The sequence below is a fragment of the Sapajus apella genome, unplaced genomic scaffold, assembly GCF_009761245.1.
Source record: "Sapajus apella isolate SASKATOON/1434 unplaced genomic scaffold, GSC_monkey_1.0 scaffold87, whole genome shotgun sequence".
In the NCBI taxonomy this organism is placed as follows: domain Eukaryota; kingdom Metazoa; phylum Chordata; class Mammalia; order Primates; family Cebidae; genus Sapajus; species Sapajus apella.
In genome coordinates, this window is record NW_022437027.1 from 3,818,868 (window position 1) to 3,830,186 (window position 11,319).

The following is an 11,319-nucleotide window of genomic DNA, read 5'->3' on the forward strand; positions in this document are numbered from 1 at the left end:
GTGCAGTGGCGCAATCTCAGCTCACTGCAACCTCTGTCTCCCGGGTTCAAGCAATTCTGCCTCAGCCTCCTGAGTAGCTGGGATTACAGGCACCCACCTCCATGCCCAGCTACTGTTTGTATTTTTAGCGGAGATGGGTTTCACCATGTTGGCCAGGCTGGTATAAAACTCCGGTCTCAGCCTCCCAAAGTGCTAAGATTACACATGTGAGCCACTGCACCCAGCCTTAATTTTTAATTTTTTTCTTTTGCTGTTTTCTTTAAAAATATTTAAAATATTAAAATATTCTTGTTTTATTACTATTTAACTTTTGAAGACTTTTGTTATTCAGAATTATGGTCTAGCAAAAAAATGTATCTTTTGTTTATCTGTGTTATGTAAGCAGGTTAATTTATTTTTCTTTTATGAACATATGTTGGATTAGAAAGTAAATTAGCACTGTAAAACCATGTTGAAGAGCATAACGTGTAATCAAAATGATAGATATTGTTGTTTTTGCTTTAGTTGTATTTTTACAAATCAGGCCTGCATGGTGGCACATGCCTCTAAGATCCCAGCACTTTGAGAGGCCGAGGTAGGTGGATAGCTTGAGTTGAGATCAGGATCTCTCAGGAGTTGGAGTCCAGCCTGGGCAACACGGTGAAAGGCTTTCTCTACAAAAAAATGCAAAAATTAGTCGGACGTGGTAGTGTGTGCTACTGTATTCCCAGCTACTTGGGACTTGGCTGAGGTGGGAGAATTACTTGAGCCTGCAAGGTGGAGGTTGCAGTGAGCCATGCCACTACACTTCAGCATGGGTGACAGAGTGAGACTCTATCTCTCAAAAAAAAAGAAAGAAAAAAGAAAAGAGAGGGAGGGAGGAAGGGATAGAGAAAGGAAGGGAGGAGGGAGGGAGGGAGGAAGGAAGGAAGGGAGGGAGGGAGGGAGGGAGGGAGAAGATTCAATTTCTCTACTCACCTCTCAGCCTTTTGGGGTTACGATAAAGCCGAGAAGCCAGGAATCAATATAGCATACAAAACAGATAGTGAACAGTGAATGTTTGGAAACTTGAGAGTCCACATAAGTTATTCATAATACGGTCACTGTCTTTGGACTCAGAGAATATGCTCACAGCCAGACCTGGCAAGCATTCTCACAAGCAGGTGTGTCCTTTGGTATCATAGGGCTGGATAGAAGAGAGAGTGCAGCTTGGGGCAATCTGTCACTCTATGTCTCCATCAACACAGAGCTTGAGCATTAGTAATAGTGGGCCAGAAGAATTTGAATAAAGTGAATGAGGCATAGGTATAATGGGCTTAGTGCCATTTATAAATGATAATGGCGAAATACTACAAAAATGTCTTAAAGCAATTTAATAGTGACATTATTTTAACACATTACATTTCCTTCTATTCTTCATTAAAGATGTTGCTAAGATACCAAAAAGGTTTTTTTGTTGTTGTTGTTGTTGTTGTTGTTGTTTTTTACGGTTTTTATGTTATTCTGTCTTCTCCATAACACCTTCCTTGATTTAGTTTTAGAAGAAGCCACGGGAACCAAAACTGAAAGTGTGACCTCTGAGAATACCCCATGCAAAACAAAGGTAAGAGTCGGCTACTTTATTTTTAGGGGGAAAGTTTGAAATTTGAGGAATGTTTAAAAAGGAATACAAATTTTCAAAAAATTGTGCAATGACCATTAGAGCAATACCAGCCTGTATTAGGTTGGCTTATTATTGCAATTTTGAGTGCACAATTAAATCTCCACAGCAAGTATATCATTTGACAAGACTAAAGCCAAAGAACCATTCTTACAAGATCATTCCCATACCAAAGGCAACCTCGGGGACCTGCAAAAGAGGGCCTATGAAATATATAGAGAGATGATAAAAACATCCTAAGCTCCCTAAGCTCCTTCCTGTTTTTCCTGAGGGCTGCCTGACACTGCCTTCAATTCTCACACACTGCTTTTACAATCAGCAGAAGCATTAGCAGGGAGGTTCTGAAGCGCCAGAGTTTGGTTCTGAAATGAACTAAGATGTAAGCTTCGAATGGCAGCAGGGCCTGGGAACCGTCTGGCACTGCCTGGCCTAGTTTCTGCATTTGATGTGCTTCCAGCAGAGGGCCTTGCCATTCTCTCCTGAGCTGCCCAGGGTGTGAGAAAGAGCACCCTGGGCTGGGAAACAGAAAGGCAAAAACTTCAGAGGCTTTGTTGCATAATTTGTTGTTTGTTTACGAGTTAGATGCATAAAGGAACACTCAGTGCCTCGAGCCTGCCTGCGCATGCAGTGGAGTCAGCAGTCTTCTTCCATGATTAGAAAACATCAGGCTGTTTGAATGAGAGCAAGTGATTTGCTAACGGCATGGCTTCTGTCTTGTCTAACCACACAAACCAATTATAGGAATCAATTATTCTTTGATGTTAAGAGTAGTTTATCAAGGCCAAGACAGAAGCTGTAAAAACTGGTTCCTTAAGCATTAAAAAGAGTCCTGCAAAAACAAACAAAAAAAAGTGTTCAGTGGAAGAAATCCCACTTTGGGGTTAGCAAAGTTGGCACACATTTTATGAAAAGTTGACTCGGAGTCCCAGATTTTCTGTTGACATCCCATTTTAAATGTCTGTTGAAGATACTGAGGAGAGGTTTAGAAAGGAGCAAGCAGTGTTGCTTTGTTTGGTTTTTCTGTGTCCTTTGTTTGTATGTGGGCTTGTTAAGTCAGTCCTGTGGAGGCTGGTTGGGATTGGAGGTGGATGCCCACTGAAGCTTTGTGTGCCTGTTTTGCAGATGCTGAAAGAAGCACACGTAGAACTGCTTAGGGACAGCACCACTGACTCCAAAGAAAATCCCAGCACAAAGAGAAATGGAATGTACACAGATACACATGCGCTGCTCAGTAAGAGGCTCAAGACATGAACAATTTGCATTTTAAAGCAAGATGTGATGTCCAGAGTTATAGACAATGAGTAGATGTTTCTCATCAGTGAATAGCTCTATTGTACCTCTAACAGCTCTACTGTCAGTCAGTTTAGATTCATAAATAAAAAGGTAAATGAGTCATCAGTATAGACTAAGTGATAATCAAGCCATGTCAAGATTATTAGTTCAGCCTGTTAATTTCCTTACTTGAGATTTCTGAAGCTACCTAATTTATTCTATTAAATGTAAGCTTGCAAACTCAAAATTAAGTTGGCAGGTTTACCTCTCATGTTTTAATGTTTCAAATTAGAGAGCAAAGTCTAATAGGTTCCTTTGCTTTTGAGACTTAGTGCCTTAAAATATGTCTTCTATAATGATTTTATATGTAAAAGTATATTTATTGACTGTAATAAAATAAACTATGATGTAAACAAAAAAAATTACTAGAAAAGTGTTTACCTATCCTTTGCAGAGAATATTAAGGGTTGGGATGGTAAAAGCAAAGTTATATAGAAAAAAGTCACAAACGGTAAATACTAAAAAGCGATTGAATAATTCAGACCTCTGGCAAGGAACTTGGTTAATCACCATGCCGTGGGGATTCAAAAAGGAACAAGGAGTATACACAGAAACACATGCATAAAGATGATTCTGGAACAGCAGCAGTAACTGAAGCAGGGCATTCAGAGTCAGGAGATTTCTGCTGTGTCTATTCACGGATTGTATTACCCAGACCAAGTCATTTACCTGACAGATAAGAAATTATCTTTTGAGACAGGGTAGTTGCCCAGGCTAGAGTGCAGTGGCACTAACATGGCTTACTGCAGCCTTGACCTCCCAGGCTGAAGCAATCCTCCCACCTCTGCCTCCCAAGTAGCTGGGATTACAGGTGCACACCACTATGCCTGGCTAATTTTTTAATTTTCTGTGGTGACAGGATTTCACCATGTTGCTCAGACTGGTCTCGAACTCCTAGCTTCAAGTGATCCACCCACCTTGGCATCCTGAAGTGTTGGGATTACGGATGTGAGCCACTGCACCCAGCTGTGTTTTATTTTTTATTTCATAAAGAAAAGATAATTTTGCTACCGCTGTTTAATGACAGCTAAAGGGGAGGTTGAGAGGAAAATTAATTGTAAAACGCTTCCTTCCTGAGTTCATCATAAAAATGCAGGCTCTTATTGTTAAACACTTTTTGCTCCTTAAACTGCACTTGTGACTCTGTGGATCCTGCTTGGATAATACTGAGGTTCGTTGCCAGGAGGGTGAGGAGGAGGGGGAAGAGAGGTCTCTGTGGTTTGCTTCTAGGGAGCAAGAGCATTTTGAGATTGTCAGAACTTTCACAGCCCAGATTGACACTCCTGTGAGCATATTTTGTTAGCATGCTCAGAGAGTGTGCCTCATCTTATCGGAGCTGTTATTATGCTCAAGAGAGGGGGAGGAAGAAGAAAGCCTCATACCTATGTTGTGAGCTCTCCAAGTAGGAAATAATTGAAAACTGAGGCTTTACTTTTTGACACACTCTACTCTTCTTTATTACCTATAATTTAGGTTTTTGTAACAGGGAAGAAAGATTAGAAATAAATGACTCCTTCCTGAATACAACAGACATACCACTTGTGAGTGAGGTTTCAGGTAGCTGCCTCGTTTCCATGGTGTCAGAATCAAAGCTGCGTCAGTTTGGTCCTCTTGGACCCCAGACACTGCAAATAATCTCAGGGCCACAACTGGACTCATCATGTCCCTTGTCCACAATTGAAATTCCACTCACCCTCAGCTAACACTTCCACCCATCTGGACGTGCGCCAATCCTCATTCCTAAGGAGTCTGAGCCCCTGGTGACCATACCCTTCTTGGGCCAGGGCTGCTATCTTTGTCCATTCACAGCTACAATTAGACAAGAAGCACCAAGGACATCAAAGCGTGTCCTCTGGGTTCCACACATATCCTTCCTGCTGCCACTGTGGAACAGCAGCCCTACCTACCTGCTGATCAAGGTCAATGAACCCTGCCAACACAGCGACTCTTGCTGCTCCCTAGACATAAGGAGTCAAAGATGCTCAGGTATCAGTCATAGCTTGTAGTTTATCAGGACCCTTGCTTTGTCTCTTGACAAAAGTGCACTGCCTTAAAGGACCAGGGCCTTCAACCTCCCCAAAGTTGCAGGGATGGAGAGAATAAAATTCTCCAGTGAGTTACTGAACGTAAGTGGGGCCACTACCTGATTTTGCCTTTTGAATCGGGGATCCTATTGGAGACACAGTGACACATGGAAATCTCTGATTCAGCACAGCTACTGCATTCTGAAGGATAGCACCCCATGCTTGCAGACAATTGCCCCTGAGCTGGCACCTCACCTGCACCTCCAACAGTATACTCCAATTCTACTAAGTTGGCTGCCTCTGGAGGTTGTGAGTGTAATACAGCTGGTCAATCTCATGGGCACGTGCCCACTCCTGCACGTCTTCACTGTAGTGTGGCTCTGCTCTTTGGGTGACCTGACTTACAGGATTTTATGCCTGTGCGTCAGGCACTCTATTCCTGTGGGAACAAATCTCTGGCTCCTCCAGGATGAAAGGGGGTCAATGAAGTCAACTTGCCACCAAGTGGCTGGTTGGTTTCCTCAAGGAATAGTGTCATATCGGAGGCTCAGTGTTGTTCTCTGCTGCGAGTAGATTAGCTATGCCAGGGACCAACAGTTAAATCTGTCTTGGTAAGTGGGAGTTCCTGCTGTTGACTCATACATGGCCTCCATCACTGACCCTGTGTCCACTTTGTTCCTGAGTCCATTGTGCCTGTTGTGAGGTGGCTGATGACAAAAACTAGCTAATGTCAGCCAGTCACGTCATTTTGCCTACTTGGTTGTTCAATCCCTCTTCTGGGGTGGACACTTCTTAGTGGACATTACACGTGATACAAAAATAACAAGTGGTATTCACTCCCTAAATCCATTTATGTGCCTCTATCCCATATCTCCTTTGTCTCAGATATTCTAATACATTCAGACTCCTAGCTAGCTAGCGAGGCCATTCACTTCACCATTGCTCATAACTCTATGTATACATGCACCTCACTCCTCCCAACACAGAAGGTGGATGACCAGTTGTGCTACTCAAAGTGCTGCCAATGAGAAGATTTTTTATTGCTGCTCTTTCAAGGCCACTGCTGAGTGTGTCTAGAAAGCAGCCACCATCTATTTTACCAAAATGGCAGGACTCTGATCTTCACAGAGCTTGTCTCCCACCTTCACCAGCACGCTTGTTTTACCCAGGCCTTCAGTGTACTGGGCCACACTGAGGAGCACCTCTTGCCCCTCCTGCTGAGTCAGCATGGCATCATCAGCATAATGGATCACTGTGATACTCTGCAGGATGATCAGATGGTTTGAATCTGTTCATACTAAGTTATGACAGAGGGCAGGAGAATTAGCATAGTTCTAAGGCAAAAGTATAAAGAATAGTGTCCATTCCATAAGAATGCAAATTATTTCTGATTTTCTTTCATGATCTGCTTAAAAATAAATATATTCCCCCCATTTAACAGCCATATATTATGTAGGCAAGGTCTTATTAATCTGCCCTGGCAACAATACCACACCTGGCACTGCAGCTGTAATTGGGGCTACTGCTTGGCTGAGTTTGCAATAATGTGCAGTCATTCTCCATAATTTTTATCTAGTCTCCGTGCCCTGCTGGCAAATAGAAAGGAGATATGATGAAGAGTAGAAACCACAACCCCTGCATCCTTCAAATTTTTAAGAGTGGCACTAGTCTCCTCCCATCAACCCCCTAGAATGTGATATTGTCTTTAATTTATCCTCTTGGTTGGTGGAGGAACAGGTATGTGGAGACGTAGTTTCAGGTGCTCCAACCTTGCCTACCCAACTGTGATAGCTCTTATTCCACAGGCCAAGGACCTGGGGGTTTACTCCAACTGCCAAGTACAGGTGCTCCTCAACTTATGATGGTGTGACCTCCCAAGAAACACATTGTAAGTTGAAAATATTCTAAGTCAAAAATGCATTTAATGGTCCTTAAGCTCAGAAGCACTATAGGTTAAAAAAAATGCACTTAATACACCCAACCTACTGAACATCCTAGCTTAGTCCAGCCTCCCTTAAGCCCACTCAGAACACCTACATCAGCCTGCAGCTGGGCACAGTCATCAGGCAGCACAGCACACTGTAGACTCTCACTTGTTTATCCTTGTGATGCCATGGCTGTCTGGGAGCCACGGCTCGTTGCCACTGCCCAGCATCACAAGAGAGTATCCTACTACACAGCACTAGCCCAGGAAAAGATCAAAATTCAAAATTTGAAGTACAATTGGGACTGAACGAGTATTGTTTCCCCACCACGGTAAAGTGAAAGAATTCCAAGTGAACCACGGTATGTTAGGGAGCGTCTGTATGTCCATCCCAATCATGCATTCAGGGGCTGCGGAAATGACATAGGTGGCCTTGCCTAGTGAAGCCTTGAGGAGCAGTGAATTTTCCTGCCCACATACTCCGACAAGGCACATATTTACCTGACTAAGATGATAAGGCTCTCTTTGGGGCAGAACAGGCAAGCACATAAAAAGGCTTTAAACAGGGCACTTTGTAAAGAGGGTGGAGAGATGTTTTCCAGGGAAAGTGAGAAAAAAAAATATTCTCAATATCCAAGATAGGACATCAAGCTACATTTGGTTAGTTTTATTCAGAGGTACTTGATATTTTATGGTGCCATTGCAAATGGTATCCTTTTAAAAATGGTTTTTTTGACTGTTCTTGGTATTTAGAAAGTGATTTTGTTTTATTTATTTATTTTGAGACAGAGTTTTGCTCTTGTTGCCCAGGCTGGAGTGCAATGGCACAATCTTGGCTCACTACAAACTCCACCTCCTGCGTTCAAGCCATTCTCTTGCCTCAGCCTCCCAAGTAGCTGAGATTACAAGTATGCACCACCATGCCCGGCTAATTTTTGTATTTTTGGTATAGATGGGGTTTTACCATTTTGGTCAGGCTGTGAATGATGAATTTTATCAATGGATATGTATATGTATTTAAAGGATGATATGATTTTCTTCTTTCTTCTGTACATGTGATTATATTGATTTTCTCTTCTTTTTAAAGCATGTGATCTTTTTCTAACTGACCATTTATGCTTTCAGTCCTCTTTGAGGAATTCCTTTTCATTGTGTATTCTTTTAAAGACACTTTACATTATCACTTTATTTAAATTGTTAATCTCCTTCACATCAGCAGCCACTTTACATTTTGTTATTTAAACTTTTCCTTCTCCAGGAAAATCCTTATAGTTTTTTTCTATATATTTTTCTCCCGAGTTTTTATTCTAAACAATGTCAAAGCTTCAGTGAAGTTTCACATCCTATCCTTCACCTGAATTCACCAATTGTTCATATTTTGCCCCATTTGCTCTACTATGTACACACACACACACACACACACACATACATATGTGCACACAAACGCACACACACATACACGCATATACACACACATGCACACAAGCACACAAATACTGAGTTGGTTTTGGCTCAGCTATTAGAGCCATTTAAGATTTGGTTTTGGCTGAGCCATTTGAGATTTAGTTGCAGACATCAAAGCAATTTACCCCTAAATATTTCCCTTTGGTGTCAGGTGCGATGACTCACACCTATAATGCCAGCACTTTGGAAGATTAAGGGGAGACCATTGCTTGAGTCCTGGAATTCAAGACCAGCCTGGGCAGCATAATGAGACCCTGCATCTACAAAAAGAGACAGAGGGGACAGCACAGTGGGGAGCACAGTCTTTATCTCTCCCCAAAACAAGGAGTATTTTTCTCTGTCTCCCCTAAAAGCAAGGGCATTCTCCTACAAATTAATGATTATATTTGGAACATTTAACGTTGTTATATCATCTAATGTATAATTTATATTCAAATTTCCTAAATTGTGTTAATAATGTCCTTTGTGCCATTTTTTACAAATTCAGAATGCTTTCCAGGATCCTGGGTAGCATTTAGCTGTTGCTTCTGTTCACTCTCCTTTAATCCAGAATATTTTTCTATTTTTTTTATTACATAGACATTCTTTAGGAGTCCAAGACAGTTGTTTTGAAAAATGCCAATTTGAATTTAACTTTTCTCATGATTAAATTCAGGTTAACCATTTTTTGGCAAGAAAATTACATTGATGATGTACACAAATGGATTTTCTTTTTTTTTTTTTTGAGGCAGAGTTTCGCTCTTGTTACCCAGGCTGGAGTGCAATGGCACAATCTCGGCTCACCACAACCTCCGCCTCCTGGGTTCAGGCAATTCTCCTGCCTCAGCCTCCTGAGTAGCTGGGATTACAGGCACGTGCCACCATGCCCAGCTAATTTTTTGTAGTTTTAGTAGAGACGGGGTTTCACCTTGTTGACCAGGATGGTCTCGATCTCTTGACCTCGTGATCCACCCGCCTCGGCCTCCCAAAGTGCTGGGATTACAGGCGTGAGCCACCGCGCCCGGCTAATGGATTTTCAAATGCTAAACTAGCCTGAAATTAAACCACTTGGTCATGATGCATTATTACATATACATGTGGTATGCAAGGATTTTGTTTAGGATTTACATGTCTATGCTCCTAAGTGAGATTGGCCTGAACATTTCCTCTCAGATAATGTCCTTTTCAATTTTTAGTATCAGAGTTAGGCTGGCTTCATAAAACAAAGTCTACTTTTCTAGTCTCTGTATGTATTTGTGAAGATTAGCATTGTTTATTCCTTAAATGTTAGGTAGAATTTACTGCGTGGCCATTTGAGGCTGGTATTTTTTGTGAGAAGGTCTTAAATTATAATTTTTTTTCTTGAGACAGAGTCTCACTCTGTCACCCAGGCTGGAGTGCAGTGGTGCAATCTCCGCTCACTGCAACCTCCACATCCCAGGCTAAAGCGATTCTCATGCCTCAGCCTCCCGAGTAGCTCGAACTATGGGTGTGCGCCACAATGCCCGGCTAATTTTTTGTAGTTTTAGTAGAGACAGGGTTTTGCCATCTTGGCCAGGCTGGTCTTGAGCTCCTGACTTTGTGATCCGCTTGCTTTGACCTCCCAACATGCTGGGATTACAGACGTGAGCCACCGCGCCCGGCCACATTATAAATTTAATTGATTTCTTACCTACTCCATTTTGGTCAGAGAACATACTCTGCATGTTATTATTCCTTTGAAAATTGTTGAAACTTACTTTATGACCCAGCATGTGGTCAATTTTGTTAAGTGTGTTATGTGTACTTGAAAAGAATATGAATTCTGTGTTCTATGTGTGTCATTAAGTTTTTGATCCTGTTCAAAGCTTCTATATATCTTTATTGGAATGTTCACTTGTCTATAAGTTACAGAGAGGTAGGTGTAAAAGTCTCCTATAATACTCATGACTGTTTCGTTTGTCTATAGTACCATCAATTTTTGCCTTATAAAATTCAGAGTATATTACTACATGCATACAAATGTATAATTATTAAATATTCCCGAGAAAGAGTTTTTTACTCTTTTATTGCCAATTTCTGTGTCCATGAGTTTAGATGGACTTTTTTTTTTTTTTTAAATGAGACAGAGTTTCACTCTTGTTACCCAGGCTGGAGTGCAATGGTGCAATCTTGGCTCACTGCAACCTCCACCTCCCCCAGGTTCAAGTGATTCTCCTGCTTCAGCCTCCCAAGTAGCTAGGATTACAGGCATGCCTCACCACTTGCTGAGTGGCCATTTGAGGCTGATATTTTCTTTGTGGGAAATTTTGTGTTTTTAGTAGAGACAGTGTTTCTCCATGTTTGTCAGGCTGGTCTCAAATTCCCGACCTCAGGTGATCTGCTTGCTCACCTCAGCCTCCATAAGTGCTAGGATTACAGGTGTGAGCCACCACGCCCAGCCTAGATGGGCATCTGATAAATAGCATATAGAGTTGCATTTTTATTCAGTCTGACAATCTTTGTCTCTTAATTTGAACAATTCTATGTAATGTACTTCTGATATATGTGAACTTAAATGTTTTTATTAATGATCATTTGTTCTACTTGTTCCATTTTCCTTTTTCTCTCCTTTCTTGCTTTCTTCGGAATATATTTGAGTATTTCTTTTACTTATCCAATTTATCTGGATAGATTGAGCATTTTTTTAATCAATCCATTTGTTTCTCACCCATCATGAATCTAGAAGTTACTTACCATTTTACCATTTTTAAGTGGTTACCCCAGAAATTATAATATACATCCTTGACTCATTAAAATCCAATATTGACTGAGATTTTTGTCCTCTTCCTGATTAATGCAGAGACTTTAGAATACTTTGACTTCATTTATCACACCCTGGCTTGAATGTTACTTTTGTGTCTTTTAAGTTTGTAACTTTGGGCCTAACTCCACCTAGATTTATAAATCTGTAGGTTAGTGCAAAAGTAATCGTGATT

At 41.3% G+C, this 11,319-nt stretch overlaps 1 protein-coding gene across 3 annotated transcripts in view; it reads left to right on the forward strand.

Moving 5' to 3' along the window:
* Positions 1-6,958, forward strand: part of ETNPPL (ethanolamine-phosphate phospho-lyase) — a 24,372-nt gene extending 17,414 nt beyond the window's left edge. For 2 of the 3 annotated variants that reach the window (XM_032254813.1, XM_032254810.1), the window contains 2 exons: positions 1,515-1,582; positions 2,762-3,333. In XM_032254813.1, coding sequence (XP_032110704.1) covers positions 1,515-1,582; positions 2,762-2,890 — 197 coding nt within the window. In that variant the 3' untranslated portion in view covers positions 2,891-3,333. Of the gene's footprint in view, positions 1-1,514; positions 1,583-2,761; positions 3,334-6,800 lie in introns of those variants that run through there. The other variant, XM_032254812.1, reaches the window with a different exon arrangement.
* The last annotated feature ends 4,361 nt before the right edge of the window (positions 6,959-11,319 follow it).